General features: G+C 31.8%; 2 protein-coding genes across 2 annotated transcripts in view; one reads left to right on the plus strand and one right to left on the minus strand.

Annotated features, from left to right (window-relative positions):
* The window catches only part of LOC124357550 (protein crooked neck), a 26,798-nt gene extending 12,279 nt beyond the window's left edge, over window positions 1-14,519 (plus strand). The window contains exons 7-13 of the mRNA XM_046809456.1: window positions 3,295-3,456; window positions 6,015-6,143; window positions 6,295-6,507; window positions 6,958-7,104; window positions 7,305-7,499; window positions 9,273-9,536; window positions 12,986-14,519. Of these exons, the coding sequence (XP_046665412.1) occupies window positions 3,295-3,456; window positions 6,015-6,143; window positions 6,295-6,507; window positions 6,958-7,104; window positions 7,305-7,499; window positions 9,273-9,536; window positions 12,986-13,135 (1,260 nt within the window). The 3' untranslated portion in view covers window positions 13,136-14,519. The remainder of the gene's footprint in view (window positions 1-3,294; window positions 3,457-6,014; window positions 6,144-6,294; window positions 6,508-6,957; window positions 7,105-7,304; window positions 7,500-9,272; window positions 9,537-12,985) is intronic.
* LOC124357551 (N-alpha-acetyltransferase 20) overlaps window positions 14,505-19,293 on the minus strand; it is a 14,817-nt gene continuing 10,028 nt past the window's right edge. Inside the window, exons 4-6 of the mRNA XM_046809457.1 lie at window positions 18,826-18,955; window positions 17,766-17,902; window positions 14,505-14,812 (exon numbers count right to left, since the gene is read on the minus strand). Of these exons, the coding sequence (XP_046665413.1) occupies window positions 14,727-14,812; window positions 17,766-17,902; window positions 18,826-18,955 (353 nt within the window). The 3' untranslated portion in view covers window positions 14,505-14,726. The remainder of the gene's footprint in view (window positions 14,813-17,765; window positions 17,903-18,825; window positions 18,956-19,293) is intronic.

Consider the following 19,293-nt stretch of genomic DNA (forward strand, 5'->3'; position numbering starts at 1 on the left):
TTTTTTAGTTGCGTCTTGTTCTGCTCTGGCAATTCGCTGGGTGTATGAGACATGGGTAATTGAGCTTGAATTTGCTTTTGGTAATCTGAAGGGAGGCGCTAAACAAATTTTCTTATCTTGTTGCCGTCGGTGCTGCGGGGGAAATTTTACTATGGACTTTAAAATTTTGTTTTGCTTTGGAGAGTTATGGGGGAGCTGTAAGGTTGTTTTTGCTTGGTCCCGAACACACAATGCCGAGATCCTCCCGCACAGTTTCTTCGCTTGATGTCCCTTAGAGTTGTCTGCATTGTGTTTTTCTGTTTTTGGCTCCAGGTTTGACTGACTCCTGGGGAATTCCTTCTTGGATTTGTCTCTGAGGTGTCCTGGTGAATATACTGACAATCTTTTGTCGGCTTGTCCTTGTATGCAGAGTTTGATATAATTACGAATTGTTCGTGTAGGCAATTTCAAAGAGTCATCCATGTGCTCCTGTCTTCTCCTCATTTTAGTCAACTCAGTCAAAATAGGATTACAGAGGGTAATGCCATCTAAGCTTAATTTTTCATCATTAGTTTGTGTTTTCAGTAGTATTTTTAGTGGACTTAGGAACTTGTCCTTGTTTTAGCTTATCATTGTCTTTTTTAGAAGTTCAATACTGTTTTAAAGGTTTTTAATCTTAATTTTGTCTTCAGAGATGATTTCTTCTCTGTCTCTGTCTTGTTCAATGAACATTTTTTTCTAAGTCATATCTCATTTGTTTTTCTTTTAACAGTTGATTTTCAATTTGACAAAATTTGACTATCAGTGTGTTGTGTTTTATCTAGCATGATATCCTTTTGGTTTTTCTAGTTCTACTTGAAGCTGATAGTTTAAATGGCTACTTTTGATGTTTTTTAATTCACGAAGTTCCAATAAATAGTTCAGAGTTTTGTATATTTAGCTCCATTATTTGTTGTATTTAAATTCTTGATTTTTCCATTAAAAGAGCATTTCCAGCCTCTGCTGCCAATGACAAGGAAGTTTCAAGGTCGTTATCTCCCAGATTTTCAGTGTTAATAATTTTGTCTTTTAACATCTTCAATTTTTAGAGTTGGAGCTTTTGGATTCTCTTTTTATAATGCACATTTCACAGGTCCATGACTCTATTTCCTCTTTTGAAAATAGTTTCAGCTGTTTTTCAGTAATATTGATACAGCCTGCATGAAACCATTTGTTACAATGACCAGTACAGAGAATTGCAGAGTATTTTAACTCCTATACTGCAAAAACCACAGGGATTTTTGGTGGCTTTGGATTTTGTTGGTACATCTGTGACTTAAGTTTTTAGTAAGTATTATCAAAAAATCTAACAGGTTCCAATGTAAGGTTTAATGACAAACTAAATGTCTGAAATTAATTAAAAATGTTTCATTGTTGTTTGTTGAATAAAAATATTTTACAGAGTTTGGCTTACACTTTAGCTTAAAGTGGTAGTAGTCTGGTGCTCTGGTTTTGTGAAGGATGTCAAGTTATTGAAGATATCGAAGAGTTATTGATATATTATTAATCATAATATTTCTGTCAGAAAAGAAATACTTGGGAATAAATATTAAGTTAGTTAGGAATAATAGTTAAGGATTACAAGTAATCAAACTTGTTTCGTTATCAGATAACACAAGATGCATTAAACAACCTCAGTCCAAGTTTCAAGGTCAACACAATCAAGATAATAGTCAAAGCTTTATCAATTGTTCAATGTCAAAGTTCGGTTGTGCTGTGGTTGGGGATGGAATAGTCTCAGACAGGAAACTACCACAGTTATCAAATGCAGGTTATAACTTCTTGTCATAAAAATTAAAAACTAAGAGATTGTTAATATTACTATTTCCTTATTGAAGACACTGGAAGGAGTGTTAGTTTTTAATAAAATCTTGACTATTTGCAGTGATTTTCACAACACTAAGCTTTTTAAATAATAAACCACAGTTAATCCAACAGTCACAAAACATGTGATTGAGTGAACTGTATAGGTGAGTTTTTTACAATGTTATTTATCCCTAATACTTTAAATTTATGGAGTAAAATTTACTATCTCAAAATTATTTAAATACTTAGCCAAAACACCCTTTACACTTTTCTCTCTAAAACACTAAAATGAACTTTAGATTAACACAGTATATAATTGGCACTTGTTGTCACACACATAAGCTCTTAGAAGGATGTTATTCTGGCTGATTGTTATTCTGGATGTTATTATCAATGTTTTTGATAAAAATTTCTTGTGGAGGCAGAGGATCTTCTACAACAGACTGTAAAACACCAAGTGACAGTGCTTCTTTTGTAGCTAACTTTGTTTGTCCATGTTTGGGGCAGTTTTTAACGCTGCCTGTTTCCTGGTAACGTTGGATTGATTTTTGAACTCCTGATTTAGATGCAGGGTTTCGATTGGGATAAGTGTCATTAAATAAATTCCTTACTTCATCATAAGATCTCACCTGGTCTGTGTAGCCTCGCATCACGATCATAATACACTCTTCTTCACTGAAACACTCCATTTCAGCGTAAAGTATCACAAAAACACGTCTTAACTTTTTTAATTCCAACCAGAAACTGAACATGATACTGGACTTCCTCAAAAATTATAAGATAGGGAGGCCTGCCCTGCAGCAATAATAACTGTAAAATAGGTTTGAGTTTGTAAGGAAAGTGGTTTTCTATTGAAGTTATTTACCTTCTGAATGTGGATGTTCATGTTTTGCCTCAATTACTTTTTAATTAATTTCAATGAGCTGCCATTTTGTATTCGGATGAGTTAGAAAGTATGAGTTGGGATGAGTTTTGGGAAATGGGCAAAGTTGTAACAGTGATTAATTAAGTTCACTTCTATTTCCTAGAAATGTGTACCGAGTTCCATCCCTCCATCTTTTTCCATCAAAAACTAAACAGAGTGTATCTGTACTTTTAACTCACACTGTATATTGTCGTATCATCACAATTCCTTGGTTATTACAAACATGAATTTAAATCACCAGTGGAATTTCCCCTAAAAAAGAAATCAATCATTAGTAGTCCTAGTTTTGGAGGGGATTAAGACGGTACGTGAACAAAAAATTCTTTATGTTAAAACCTCTAAAATCAACCATCAAACATGTAAATAGTTATATCATCATAATCCAATAAGATAAAGAGACTAAAGGTCATCATTTTTAGCCAACATATGGTTGGAAGATGGTGATTGTCAGAATTACTAAACCATGTTTAGTTTATTATTTTACAATTATTTTAATTTGTATCCTATTTTGCATTCTAATTGTTCTTATTATGATTGTTTTCAAGCATGACAGAGCACGAGTGATATATAAATATGCATTAGACCACATACCCAAAGATAAAACAGCTGAGCTTTACAAAGCATACACCATTCATGAAAAGAAATATGGAGATCGAACTGGAATTGAAGATGTGATAGTCAGCAAAAGGAAATTCCAATATGAAGAGGTAAGAAATAATATAAGAAAATAAATGTAAATGCATTTTTCTTTGAGTTTTCCTGAATATTAACCCATTGCGGATTAATTTATTTAGCTGTGCGAGGGCTTCAATATATTATAAGTCCGCATCAGCATCAGAACACTAATACAACACGGCATTGAAACCATAACCTAATAATAAATGCAACCAATACTATAAAATCTGAAACTAGTTCCTATTGTAACAAATTTGAGAAAATAATAGATTAGTTGTGAAAAATATGGAGTGGAGAGTAAATTCAGCTGATACTTCAATGTCTATATACAACCGCAATCTATAGTATATTTACAAATGTGTTTGAGAAAATTAAAGAATGAACTGTTGTTTAAAATATTTGGAAGACCTGTAGGCTATTAATGGCACTCATTCAACCTACAAGACATTATTAGAAGGTAAAATTAAAGCAGATCACTTTTATGACCAGAACTATTGCATGACAAGATATTTCGTCATTGACCCACAATGGTTAATTATACTCCTGAGTTTTTCTGAGGAAAATATTGTTTGTATTTCATTAAGAACATATTTACATATTTCATATGTATTGATTATGTAGAGGTCAGTTCCTGTAAGAGTACGTTCTCTGTAGCTGGATAATAACCAGGATGCAAATATTGGATGTACCCTCTTTAACACTTTGCAAAGATGTATGAATCACTAACTCACATTTTCTTTTCATTATTACATCAGGGTGGCTACCGGAACAGGAATAAGCTGGGAATCTTCCTGTAAAACCGGGAAAATCTCAAAAACCATTTTTAAACAACTTATGAAATAAAAAAATAATTCGACACCTTATTAATCATAACACATTACTACGACGTGGAACATGAAACTGAATGAAGATCAAAGTGTTCGCGAGCCCCATCTAATGCCGGTTACCTCCACTATTGCAGTGGAATGTATCTTGTTTAGTTCTCCCCCTGTGCCATGACAAGCCCCCAGAATGGGGGAACAAGTTCAATAATTATTTGGAGTGTTTGTCTTTAAATTAAATATTATATTCCAATAAGAAGAAGCTGGCAGAATGTATTAAACTATAAGTCATCACTCTAATACCCACCGCTTATCACTCGTATTACAGTAGAGGCCATGGTTGGTTTATAAAAATTGTTGTTTTATACCGAATGTATTTTCCAAACATCACAGTAAGGAAAGTTTGTTAATAATGTTATATAAACGTAACGAAAGTCTCAGAGATAAAAACTAAGGAGCTTAAAATAGTAGGTAGGGATGAATCGTACAGAATTTCTCACATATTGTTACTGACCAAATCTGCTAAAACACCACAGTTTCGTGGCATTTCTTGCAAAATACGTCGGTGATGATAAACCTTTACTTTTCCACTTGCACAAGCGTTAAGTAAAGTATTACAGTTGTTTTGGAATATTTGGTTTGAAAATGGACTAAAGAATCGAAAATTTTTAACCAGACAAACAGGGATTTTGAAAAGAGGTTTTGAGTGACCTCCCTTGTATACGGCTTAGATTATGTGACTCTTGTGATACACAATCACTGTTAGGTCTAGACATGATAATAATTTATTTCCAACAATTATAGTTGATTATAACAACACGACAGTTGCTTTGAAAAATATTCTAACCACATTTACAAGTATCATGGGCAATAATAGCAAATATAACAGCAATTTAGTTTCAGAGTTCAGAAAAAAGGTTCTAGCTTTATGGACATTGTCTGTCACTCCTGATACAATACCCTCCATTGTTATCTCTATTTCTTTATTTTTCAATATTACCAAATCTATAAGCCTTGTATATTGTAGTACACCAAAATTGACAAGGTCCTTCTTCTTAGCATACTATGACATGATCATAGGACTATTCTGTCTATTCTGCACAGGAAATATGACAGTAAAAAGGTGATTGATTGAAAAAATGTTGAAAAAACACTAATTTAATGTTATCCATGTGCATTAGTTGTAGACAAAAGTATTTTAGAGAATTTATAAGATAACAGTTTCAGTAGAAGCTATCAGGTGACATGGAAATTTTGTAAATACTGGATAAAAGAGTGGTATCATACATCTTAAACATAGTTAAAGTTATCTTAAACATACAGTTCAGTGGTTCATGTATTTATCACTCTGATGAACTGGTGTACAGACACTATTGTTTGTGTACTGGATATTGGTATAGGACCTTCAATTATCAAGTGTCCTCCAAACAGGACTACCTTGTCTTTATATCTAAACTGCTAAACTATTATAAGGGTACCAGTAGTTAGTCATTTATAGAGTTAAAATCTGTTGTTAGTAGAACTGAACATTTTAAAAATTTACTCTTATTATTAGGAATTTTTTTTAATATGTGAGAAATGTAAATTATGGTTCATCATATATTAGGGGCCTGTTTGAGTCCTATTTACCTTATATAACTATCACAATTAAATGGAAATGCACAATAAACAATAAAGAGTTGTTAGTCCAAAATATCTTCATTACAAAAGAAAAGATTTTTGAGTGTGATTTTATACATGTCAATACAATATAACATATGGTGTTATAGGAAGTGAAAGCTAATCCGAACAACTATGATGCTTGGTTTGACTTCTTGAGACTTGTTGAAGATGAGGGTAACTTGGATGTGATAAGGGAAACCTACGAGAGAGCAATAGCAAATATTCCCCCAAGTAAGGTAAGCAACATGTAAATCAATGATCTAATTAAAAAGTTTTCAATATTTTTGTAACTATTTATAAGACAAAATGTAGTGTTGTATAGAAAGAAATTGTATGATGTATGACAGATATAAATAAAGCATACCTAACAGACGAACCATCTTTCAGGAAAAGCAGTTTTGGCGACGTTACATCTATTTGTGGATCAACTATGCCCTGTTTGAGGAGCTAGAAGCTGAAGATGAAGAAAGAACAAGACAAGTGTACAGAGCCTGTCTTGATTTAATTCCTCACAAGCACTTTACATTCACCAAGATATGGCTTCTGTATGCCCATTTTGAAATCCGTCAAAAAAATCTTACTGTTGCGCGTAAGACTTTGGTAAGAAGGTTTTTAATCATTTTAGTTTATTTAAGCAGATCATTATGCAACAGGTTATTATAACCTGAAACTCAGTACCAAACTTTTAGGAAAGCATTATGTGATCACTATAATATATTGTATTTTGTTATCTATGTACCAATATTAAAATTACAATCATTAAAGATCATTGTGTTTAAAAAAATAAAACACGATAATAATTTTATTCCCAGGCAACTAATAAAAATCTTACCAGCTTACTGTGGTTTCTATATCAAAATTGTCCCATTATTTAACCCTTTAAACAACTCCATTATCAATGTTGTAAACTGTAAGACAGGTTGTGCCAGTCCTAATCTCGAATAGGTTCATGAATAATATTTTATTGTATAATTAAAATAATAAGCCTACTAATTTTAATAACTAAACCGTCCTTGTACAAATCAGTTTAAATGTTGTTTTATGTTTCAGGGCATGGCACTTGGAGTGTGTCCAAAAGACAAACTGTTCCGGGGTTATATTGATCTGGAAATTCAACTTAGAGAATTTGATAGATGTCGAATCTTGTACCAGAAATTTTTAGAATTTGGCCCAGAAAACTGTATTACATGGATGAGGGTAAGTCCTTTTAATTTACTTAATTTTTTCGCAAGATATTTTTTCACTGTATATTTTTAAAGTAGACTTATTTCAATTTAAACTGCCAATATGGATTTTGAATGGAACTTCATGTGTGAATACGGATTGCTGAACTTTAATTCAATAAGAAAAGAGATATTGTATTTGTTTAAACTAATTAACCTGAGTGTTGTGAACAGTTTGCAGAGCTGGAGACGTTGCTGGGTGACACAGAGAGAGCCAGAGCTATCTATGAGTTGGCCGTGACACAGCCCAGACTGGACATGCCAGAATTACTATGGAAAGCTTATATAGACTTTGAAACAAGCCAGGGAGAGGTGGCTCGTGCTCGCCAACTCTACGAAAGGCTACTAGATCGCACTCATCATGTCAAGGTACTGATCATTTCTCTCATCTCAGTTTTTAGTTGGATGTACTGTTTTTTCATAACTGGAGAAAATGTTTAAAGTTAAAACTTTGCATGAGATTAAATCTCAGCTGGTCATGTAGCATTAATTTTGTTTTGAAACTATCTATAACGTATGAGAGAAAAATTCAGTTATGTTCATTATAATAAAGTGAACAATGCTGTGCACTCTTTAAAAACACAAGAAAACTAACGTTTTGTTGGTTCTATTGTTAATTTTTTATTATATAGCAAAACATTTGACAGCAAAGTTGCTTACAATATTAGTGGATACATGAATGGTTTAAATGCAAAGTGGATCAAGCAAAAAATGCTGTTTTGAGATTATCCACTGCTTATTGATGAAAAACTGCAAAACAAATTGGTCCAATGCAGATTTTTCAGTTACTTTCACATCCCTTTTTGTACAACATTTAAAAAGTATGATAATGCAAATTTGATTCATGTACATAGTTTCAAAGAAAAGTAAAAAAACTTAGATATTGAGTTTGGTCCACTTTGAATTTTGACATTCATGTACATATATTATACGCAAAGTTGTTTATAACGTTAGTATATTATTTATATATAACAAGCATATGATTTTAATTTTTGTGATTGGAAATATTATGTTATAAAATAATGAAAACATTTTTGTATTCCCTTCTTAGTTGGCTCTTGTAGTACAATCATGTTATTATAATTTTTACTAATATCTCAAAATAAAAGTTACCAAAAGAATTTCTATTTATGCAATTAGAAACCCGTTCCTCAAGGGAATACAATGCACTGCAATGGATATGTATAATTTCAAATAGTCCTAAGGTGTGATATTGCACAGCTGCAGTAGGCACATTTATATGTCAGTAAATAATTATTAAGTTCTAAAGCCCTACAATGTCTTTGTTCTTCTAATCGGAATTCTCGTTGCTCATCATTTTCGGTAGCTATAGGCTGTGATGTAGCTATGAGTTTGCCGCACGCTGCCGCAAATCTTGTAAACGTTGAAACATCTAAATCATGAGACCTTTCTGCTCGTATAATATTAGTTAAAGTTTGCAGGCATTTGACTTTAGCAGTTTGTGTGGGACGAAGTATATGAAATAGATAAATAGATTTAATTTTAAAAGGAGTGAAATTATTCATCAACTTATATTACAGTCAAAATTTCCTTTCAGCTTGAACCTTTATTAAGTTATGCAAACATTTTTATTTTTCTGTTTGGCATTTCTGATGAAACATCAGCTGTGAGGATTGGTTTACTACTCTTGTTATGATACTTCAGATGTCATTTACTATAGAATGTAAACAAAGAAATAAATAAATATTGACTTTGTAGCAGTTTTTCATTGCTTGAAAACATGGATAAAACAACGTTTTCTAAAAATGAAACCTAGCTACACCAATTCATCGCCCCCAAAACCCCTGCATACTAAATTTATAAAAATCATTAAAGCCGTTTCCGAGATTCAAATTCCAATATATATACAAGAATTGCTAAAGGTATTAGATTACAAACAAATGTTTTAGGGCAATAGTAACCAGAAAGTTACTGATCATTAGTTATTTAATTTGTATAAACTACACTTGATTGAAACGTAATCAGTTTTTGATAACTTTAAGAATACCGTAAAACATTGTGCATGTACAATATTTTCTATTCTACTATCTTACAGTATCAGTTTTATATTCATATTTCATGTCAGTTCTAATGTAAGTGTTAACTTGTGATTACATGCTTTTTTCTCTCATTTGCTGACAGGTGTGGATGAGCTATGCCCAATTTGAAATGTCACATGGGGCAGCAGAGGATGCTGAGATCGACAAGATAGCACTAGCACGTCGTGTCTATGAGAGAGGAAATATCGCACTACGCAACCTTGGGGAGAAAGAGGAGCGTGTATTGCTGCTGGAAGCATGGAGAGACATGGAAGTGAACCAAGGAGATGATGTTACAGTGCAAAAAGTGGAGAGTAAAATGCCACGCAGAGTCAAGAAACGACAAAAGGTCACTGCACAAGATGGGGTAAGACTAACTGTATTTAAATATTTGTATTTACGAAACTTAAAAAAATTCATTTCAGTTTTAATTAATTATGGTGATTTCGTGTAAAAGAGGAAATTTGAAATGTGTTCTCGTAACAAAAATTAAGAGCACTAACCTTTGGCAAGTCGCATTAAAATCACCAGACTTCCTCAAAAAGCTACATTCTATATAAGTATCTCAGATAAGTTAATGTATATTTTTGTTCCTATTGTAGTTTTAAAGCGAAGATGTACAATCATGTTATTACAATGTTTACTTAAGGCTCAAAATAAAAAATGACATATTTTAAGAGATGAATTCTGTACTTTTAAATGAATTACAATTTGAAAATTAAACCTGTTTAACAAACATTTTATTTTTAAATTGTGTTTGTTAATCTTTAATTAAAATAAAATTTATGAAAAGTTATATAAAATGTATACAAAATATTTACCTTACTAATATTAGTATACATCTTACAAGTAAAACTGAATCTATGACAATTAAACAAATTCAGAAATTACACGAACAAAAAAATATTAAAACTAGTATTGATGGCTCTATAATTTACTTATATTGTCAGGGCAGCTTGATAAAGGTTCAGGTGGCTGCTGACTGTGATGATTCAATTTTTGAAAATGAAAAATGCCTAATTCATAGATGATTTATGATAATCCAGAAAATAACATTTTTTTCTTTATCTCAAGTAGTATTGGGAGGAAATAACTTTTATAAATGTATTAGCTCAGTGGATATACTGTTCTCAGCTGAATGAAATTTATGTTGTTACTTTTTTATTTAAATTGTACTTTAACTCTTAATTTTAAATTATACACAGTTTGTGGACAGTTTATGAGTAAAGAATAGTTTGTGTTGGAAATAACAGACTGTATTTATAAATATATTTAAAGTCAGCAATATTGTTGTAGTTCTGTACACCAGCTACTAGAAGACATGGATAATAGATGATAAGGTTTGAATATTATATTTTCATACTGGGTAGATGTCTGTGTGACATACCAAATCGATTTTCCACTACCGGTTAAATCTGCAGTGCCTTAGTTTCCTAGGCAGTGTTATAACGGTCTCAGAAAGTGTGAGAATTAATCAACCTCATTAGTTGGCCAAAAGTCACACCGCAATATCTAAGCTTGTTGAAGTGCATCTTAAACTGCCAGTCTCTTTTTTCACTGGCCCATATAAAGGAATTTAGCCACCCTATTTAAAATACAATTTTAGTAAAATACTATTGACATGAACACGAAAAACAAAAATATTTGTTAATACTATTTTAATGAATTTTTTATTGAACTTTTTTCTTTATCATAAACGAGAAAGAAACAAATGAATGATTTTTAATGCAATTATAGAGAATCCTTTACTTTTTACACTCTGTTTTAAAACCTTTAAAAATAAATATCAGTAATCCTAAGTTTTTTACAATGTTTTTGGTGCAAGTTACGCATTTTAATTGCATCTTTTAGTAAAATAAATATTACAGGAAAACCAAATCCTATCTTATGCTATTGGTAGTTAAGGCTGCAATGTCCAGTGAAGAGACCTTTCAGACACCTTAGATCCTCCTTTGTTGAGAGATAATAATTGCTTGATTATTTTGTGCGAATATCTGATAGACAGTTGCCTGGTGTATTTTTCCAGACATTGTTCTTGTTAATTAATATCTTCTCACTCTCTGATTTCCATCATTAGCTGGCTTTTAGATATACCAAGAAATGGGAGAGGAGCTCCAGCTCTAACCAGCTTGTCAGCATTCTCTTTCCATTCTATAGAAACATAGCCAGCATTTGCAATGTGTTAATGCATTCCAGTACGGTCTTTAACTCACAGGCATAAGAACTTAAAGTAGTTTTTTATTTTTATTTAATATTCTTGTAATTCTTTAATGTACATTTTCATAAAAATTGAGTCCAAACACTAAATGACCATGACATTCTTGGCTGTCTTAGAGACCTTTACAAGATAGCAACTAATTTACGATTTTCATTACAATTTTCAATGAAATCTGGCAATGCATAAGCCAGCACAACCACTTAAAGTTTGCTTGCACAAGTCGACAGCAATAAACATTAGTTATTTAATGTTTGGACTCGATATTCATGATATAAAATTTAGATTTCAAAAATTGCAAGTATAAATTAACCTAACATAAAAGGAGTACTACGTGAGTCATTGGCAGAGTGACGGCAAATAGGCCGAGCTGTTCATTTTCGGGTGCAAGGGTCACCTTGTATCCTCTGGAGCTCTTGAGGCGGCATACAAGCTTTAGAGCTTTAAGCACTGATTGACTGTATGACATTATATTGATTGTCGTTCCCTTCATCTCCTTCTCTATGATTATTAAAGCACATTCCTGTATTGCGTAGAATTCCTCTTGGAAGACTATGGCATGCCTTCCTAGGGATTTTGCAACATCACATTTAGTTCCTGTAATGCTCATTTTAGGCTTTGTTTTGAGTAATGTATGACCAATAGACTATTTGTGGTCTATGGTATGCCCAGAAGTCATCTGCATATCCCTGGGCGTAAACCCCTCTTGGTTAATAAGATCTAGGAGATCATCAACCACTAGTGGCCAGAGGAAAGGTGACAGTACTCCTTCTTGAGGGCAAACCCTTGTCTCTTTGATTATGACTGACTGTTTTCCTAACCTTGCTGCTATCACCCTGCTAATAATGGCAGTGATGCACCCTGTTATGGTGAGATGTATACCTCTGTCCTGCACTGCTTTCTTTATGCACTCTTAGGTGTTACCAAATGCACTTTCAATGTCTAAACATGCTGTGAGAGCAATTTCTTTCGTCTCAATTGTTTTTCTCTACATATGCATTTAGATTTTTTTTTAATCCTATTTCAGATCTCTCTTTTCCTCAACAGTATTGTAATTTCTTTTAAAATTTTTTTAAGCAAATACCACAGTTTACATGTTTAATACATCCTCTAAAATATAATTTTGAAGGTTTTAAACCACTAAAATTACCTTCATTTACATGTAATTTATTTACCATTTAAGTGTACCTCAAAATTTCATATGGAGCTAGGCTAGTTCCATGAACATTGTTTACAGGAATTCCAACATTTTCTCTCATGGAGATTTTTATAGCAGTTTGACATGTTTTGGTTATTTCTTAATGGTTTATGTTATGAGGTATAGAAGCCCTTGATTGTGACTCAAAAACTAAATTTATGAAGTTCTTTATTCTTATTTTGACCCTAAATTAACTATATGCGAAAAATTGTAGCTTCAAAAGAATTTGAGAGCTAGGGAATTAATGTACTAGGGATTTTACCTTTATTAGGAATATTGAGTTATCATTTAGCATAGTTTAAGTATTTAGACCAAAATAATCAATTGTATAATAAATGTTTTAGACTGAACTGTTAAATAACCTCTAGAATTAATGAAAGGAATGTGTTTATTATTTTTGCAGACAGACGAAGGTTGGGAAGAATTCTTTGACTACATATTCCCAGAAGATGAAGCAACCAAGCCAAACCTCAAACTTTTGGCAAGTGCTAAAGCCTGGAAAAAGAAGCAAGAAGATGATAAGCCTGAAGAGATGTCAACAAATGAGACATGATATTGAAATAATTATATATTTTGTATCATTCAGCATCTGTAGTGTTAATAAGGAGAAAATAATTAAGACATGTTACCTGATGACCTACAATTTATCTTTTAATTGAATGAGGTGAATAAAGGATTACAAGTACAAAAAAATGGAAGATGTTAATTGATGACATGAAAGTAAATATGTTTTAGTGAAACAAATATAATTAAATAACAAAGGCACTACAGTTAAGGTCAGAAATATATTAAATTTCAGTCAAAATTCATTACATTGTAGTCAAATTTTTATCAGATTTATTGCAGTTGATGCGCTTTGATGTGTTTTGCTCTGGAATTTATGTGCGACTAGTGTACTTGCTCACTTTGTGCACCACTATTTTCAAATTTAATTAAGTTTATTGATTAGAATTGCATTATTTTTTTAATGTTATAATTTTCTTTTTTATTATCTATTTTAGTACATGTTTCATGTTATTAAAATACATTTATAATTTATTTGTGAAAACCATGTTTTGCACGTTGGCATAAGGATCTTGTTTTCAATGCTGTGGTTATGCCATTTAACAAAAGTAATAAGAATGTAAGGTTCTGACTATCATGTGTCATCACCGTTTTCACACTTATATTTTCTTCTACTATTATAGGAATCACACTATCAGTAGGTTTATAATAACAGCATGTATTGTGTTTATTATTCAGTAAAATGTGTAGCTCATTGCAGTCTATGCATAATGCATAGCAGTGAAAATATCAAAGGTCATTTAAATTGAATCTGTGTGTTTACAAAATTATAATTAATCTATGAATGTTTCCTCCAGCAAGGGTGTAATTAGGAAAGCTTACATTGCCATAGAGATGTCATTGAAGTAAATTGTTTTTATTGGGAGATTTCCACCTTTGTTACATTTTCTAAATCATAACACCAATCCCCCAGATCTTGTAAATTTTAAGATCAAATTTTCATTCTGACTATTAAGATGATTACTAGTATCATTCAATCTTGTTTTGAATTCAGTTGCTATGACTGGTTGAATTCTTGACATTGTTAAATCATGATATGAACAACAAGCCAGCATAGCTAAGAGCTGAGGCTTTAAAGAGGAATTTTAAAAAAAGTTTTGTAGTGCATAGAACTTTAATGTGATGAGAAGACATGATCAATCCATTGTTTCTAGATATCAATTCTTGCTATATGAGCAATATAGATAAAATTAGCATCTTCCAAATGACTTCCCTTTGTTTAAAAAAAATCTTAAGTAGACAATAATAACTATCTATAGTTGTGTAAAACTGTAACCCATCAGTTAATTTAACCTCCAATGTTTAGTTAAATACTATGTAAAACATGAGGTGTATGTAAATAAATCTGTATATAAACGTTTCTTACTTCCAAATGCAAGTTTATTGAGCCTTACTCCAACAATTAATTGATATTGATACATATTTCTAGGATTTTAATTTAATATTTACATAGGTTTAATGATTTGAAGAAAAACTATAAACTATGAATTTTATGTATAATGTAAAAGGCAGGGTTGTGGACAGAAATCTTTGTGAATACTGCAGTTTATGTGGTCTCTAGAACCACAGTCTCATATATATCAGTCAACCTCCTCTGGGCGCACAGGATGATCCAATGGAATTATTGACTTCTTCTTCTTGTCTCGACTAAGAGCTTTCCTCATATCTGTAAAAGATTTTCTGGGTATATATGATGATCTACATCTGCTTAGATACATTTAATATTTTTTGAATACAAGTTTAAAAGATGTACAGGTGTACTAAAAACAGATTTAATCATAACAGCTTATCAGGACTATATTGTCAATAAGATAACTGGGATGATTGATTTGAATTCACTTTGCCACATTCAGTAAGTAGTCAAAACCATTATATCTGAGTCTAGTTATACAGGGTGTTTGAAAAGTATGGGTACGGCTTAATATTTTAAAAACTATAGGAGATAACATCTACAAACTTTGCACAGTGTCATATGGCTATGTAAACTATTTTTCCTTGCTATTACCATGACATACCAACCATGGGGGGACGGCCCACAGAGGAAAACATGGAAATCTTAAATTGAAGCATGGGTCGAGTGATACCTCATTTGAAAGAGCTCACTTAGTAGAGTTGAATGCCGCAAACCGCATCTCAAAAGGTTTATCCAATCAGAAATGGCGGGTTGTTTTAGGTACACATTGTGAAGTACATTATGCGCTGCCATTTCTGACTGGATCGTCGTATTCTGATGCGGTTGGCGGCGTTTCACTCTACTAACCAATGTGTTTTCACTGACTTTTTTTAATTAGCAAATTATGTCGTAAATTTATAACACAATAAATAAAACACAATAAATGTTTTTTAGTTTTATTTATTGTGTTATAAATTTGTGACATAATTTGCTAATTAAAAAAAGTCAGTGAAAAAACATTGGTTAGTAGAGTGAAACGCCGCCAACCGCATCAGAATACGACGATCCAGTCAGAAATGGCAGCACATAATGTACTTCGCAATGTGTACCTAAAACAACCTGCCATTTCTGATTGGATAAACCTTTTGAGATGCGGTTTGCGGCATTCAACTCTACTAAGTGAGCTCTTTCAAATGAGGTATCACTCGACCCATGCTTCAATTTAAGATTTCCATGTTTTCCTCTGTGGGCCGTTCCCCCATGGTTGGCATGTCATGGTAATAGCAAGGAAAAATAGTTTACATAGCCATATGACAATGTGCAAAGTTTGTAGATGTTATCTCCTATGGTTTTTAAAATATTAAGCCGTACCCATACTTTTCAAGCACCCTGTATATTTTGTACTATACAAATAACTTTGTTATTTTTATAGTTTATTTATATCGTAAGTTTTAATCAACAAAATTTTTCTGTATTCCTTAACACATATGTCTTGATTACCTTCTTCACCAAATTTTTTTAACCCAGCATACTTTGTGTATGGGTTTGGATGTATATGGATAAACAGAAATATATAGGCCATATATAGTACTACGTTAGATAGTTAAGCATCATCAAAATATAAATATATCTAAGTTCTATAGATTTCTATGAATCTATCAAGAAAATCTAATTTGCATGAGAAGTATAGCATAAGTCATGTCTAAGTTTGACCTTGGCAAGTTTGAGAGCCAGAAACACATTTTTCTACTTTCAATGTGGCAGTAATAATTCAAAAATGAATGAAAAGTCAGAAAAATTAGAAATAATATAAATATGCTAAATCATTCAAATTATTTTTTGTCACAAAAATACAATTACATTAAATTCATTGATTATATGTTTTTGGGATTCAATTGACAAATTAATCAGGTATTCATACCTTCCTCAACTCCAATACCAACCAAAGAAGTTTTGTGACTTGTTACTTGTTTCAGGGGTACCACTCCATGTTCAGACTACAGTATAAAATTGAATTTACTGAATGGCTTTGTTATTTTAGTAAAAGGTTTAAAACACTTGACACACACAAAACAAAAGATCACAACTACCCAATTCACAAAGATAAATTAAAACTAAAAATTCTGTAGTATACATCTACATAATACTATGATAGCAAACAGACGACTGGTTACATTATGTTATCCCCACTCCGCACTGTGTTGGTTTTGGATTTGACAAGGGTAAGAGTACCTAATTAATTATACAATTACATCCCATTGCGACGTTACTATGAGGTGGCCACAGTAGTGTTAAATACTTAAGCTCACCACTGGTTGCGTGCTTTGAAAGTTACCAGTATGAAACCGGTTCTCTAAGCCAGCAGAGAAGCATCTAAATATAATTTAAACTAATTGATGAACATTTGCTGAAATTTAGTTGCTGAATACGATTGTTTAGTTTTACTTCCTTCCTATCCGTTTCGAGGAAATACATATTAATTTAGTTTCCAACTGTTATTATAATTTATCTCAGCTATATATTTCCAATCCTACTACATCCTCCACACCTAAACCCTAACATTAACAATTAACAGTCCATGATTAAATATAATCGACACTCACAAAAAATAAATATCCGTTATACGATAATTATCGACTGACGGAACTTGCAACCACTGCTCACAACAACCTTCCCTTATCACAACACATCTCCGAACTCTTCTTGCACTGGCTGCTTATCTGTACAGCTGATTGAGCATAAGTAAACCGGTATACAGGGTACAAGATGTTTTAGTGTTAAACTGAAAAGTGTGTTTTAGACTTCTTGAATAACTTTGTTGTATTTTTGACACCTCAAAATGTTTCAAACTTTATGGCAATTTCAATTTTTAACCAATTTAAAACTTGTTTCACGGCTGTGAGAACATTAATGGTAGATTTTTAAACCTCTGTACATCAATTATTTGACCGAACTATATATAGATCTTTCTACAAATTTATTTAATCTATATTAAAAAACATTCACTCTAATTCCATATACAGGTACTACCATACTCAAAGGTTGAGTTTAACTTAATCAATTCCTTTTCCGAAGGCTCATATCAGATTGTGTGGAAAGATGAAATGCATTTACTTCCATTTCTTTTTTTATAAACTTACAATAACCCAATCAAAAGAGACCAGAGTTGATCTGATCAATGTTAATTACCCTTGTCTTAAGCCAAGTTATTACTGAAAAGGATTACCATAAGCATCTTCATCAGGATCTCCGGAATAGTACTCCAATACAGTTCTGTACACTATATAGCCCAGGACTTGGTACATAGTGATGGCCACTAAGTTGCTCACCCTCACAAACAGGTCCACAAAGTAACATCTCTTGCTGTAATCAGAGAAATTTTGTTTACATAACAATCATCTGATTACATTCTTATGAAATTCAAGTTTTACCTACTCTGAATCTCAGACAACAATCAAGAAATAATTTTTTGTTAAAATTTTTTACTATGCAATATACATTATTATTAGTTATTTACAGTTAAGTTTGTACCTCCATAATTATTAATAACTGGCTGTACTAATGGTCCATCTTGAGTTTAGCCGAATTGAACAATGTTAAATCTAAAAAATCTGTCATGTCCTTATTTTATAACCATATAATATATGAAAGATACATTCTTTTACAGATAATTTATACCAAATATCTCTATATTAATATTTTCTATATTATTATTGTTACTCAAAAGATCCTAAACTCTTTTAACTTTAGTATTGAAATATTAAAAATTATACAATATATAAGAAAAACTTATAGTCTAAAAATATTTGAATTAATAGAGTTGTTACTTCCAAAACAAAACAAAATGTGATGCATGTGGATATATTTTTAGGTTTTATTATGAATGCTCTTATTTTTATTCTAACTATAATTTAGCCATAACTAAATTACTCTTCCATTCTTTTAGTGAGACTATCTGTATTTGTTGTAGAAAAGTGAGCAAACAAGGTAGAATACAATACAAAACATTTATACTACTGTGATATACATGCTTTTTTAATTTGTTGAATTAGTATTTTATTTTATTTCTGAAATAACATTCAGGAAAACACTTTTCTTTAAAAACGCACAAAGTGCAATAATTTGATTAAAGTTCACAGAATTATAATTTGAAATAAGTATATTCCCTTCTTGACCAAATAATCTCTCCTTGATTATTTAAGTAATCGTTAGGTTACAAAAACCAAGAACAGGGTTTAATGAAAAAATGTGGATTATAGTTATCACATACTGGATAAAGAGCTCACATCTCAGATATCTTCTCGAGGGAGTTCATCAAAGTGGCTGCCACTCCCAGTCGCCTGTACATGTTGGACACTGTGAGAGCGGTGACATGACCGTGCCAGTTCTCCCCATGGCCCTCACACTTGCCCATGACTGGAACACGTCATGTTTGTATTATACTAAATACTATTACTTCAGATGTATAGCATAAATAAATGTGATTGAACACAAAGTGGATTATAATTACACAGCCTGTGACTCAGACTTTATAAACTAAATTATTTTATTTTATTCAGGAAATTAAACTCTGGATGAGATGGTAAAACTAAATATTGAATTTGATGTATTGCTTGTTATATCAGTCCCAGCACTAATTTCATTGATAACAAAAGATAACTGATCACTTAATCTCAATTACCACTCTTTCACTTAACCAATCTCCTCATTCATTTTTAAAAGTTCACTGTATTCATTTGTTTTTTAGGTAGATT

The sequence above is a fragment of the Homalodisca vitripennis genome, chromosome 3 (assembly GCF_021130785.1).
Source record: "Homalodisca vitripennis isolate AUS2020 chromosome 3, UT_GWSS_2.1, whole genome shotgun sequence".
NCBI classification, from domain to species: domain Eukaryota; kingdom Metazoa; phylum Arthropoda; class Insecta; order Hemiptera; family Cicadellidae; genus Homalodisca; species Homalodisca vitripennis.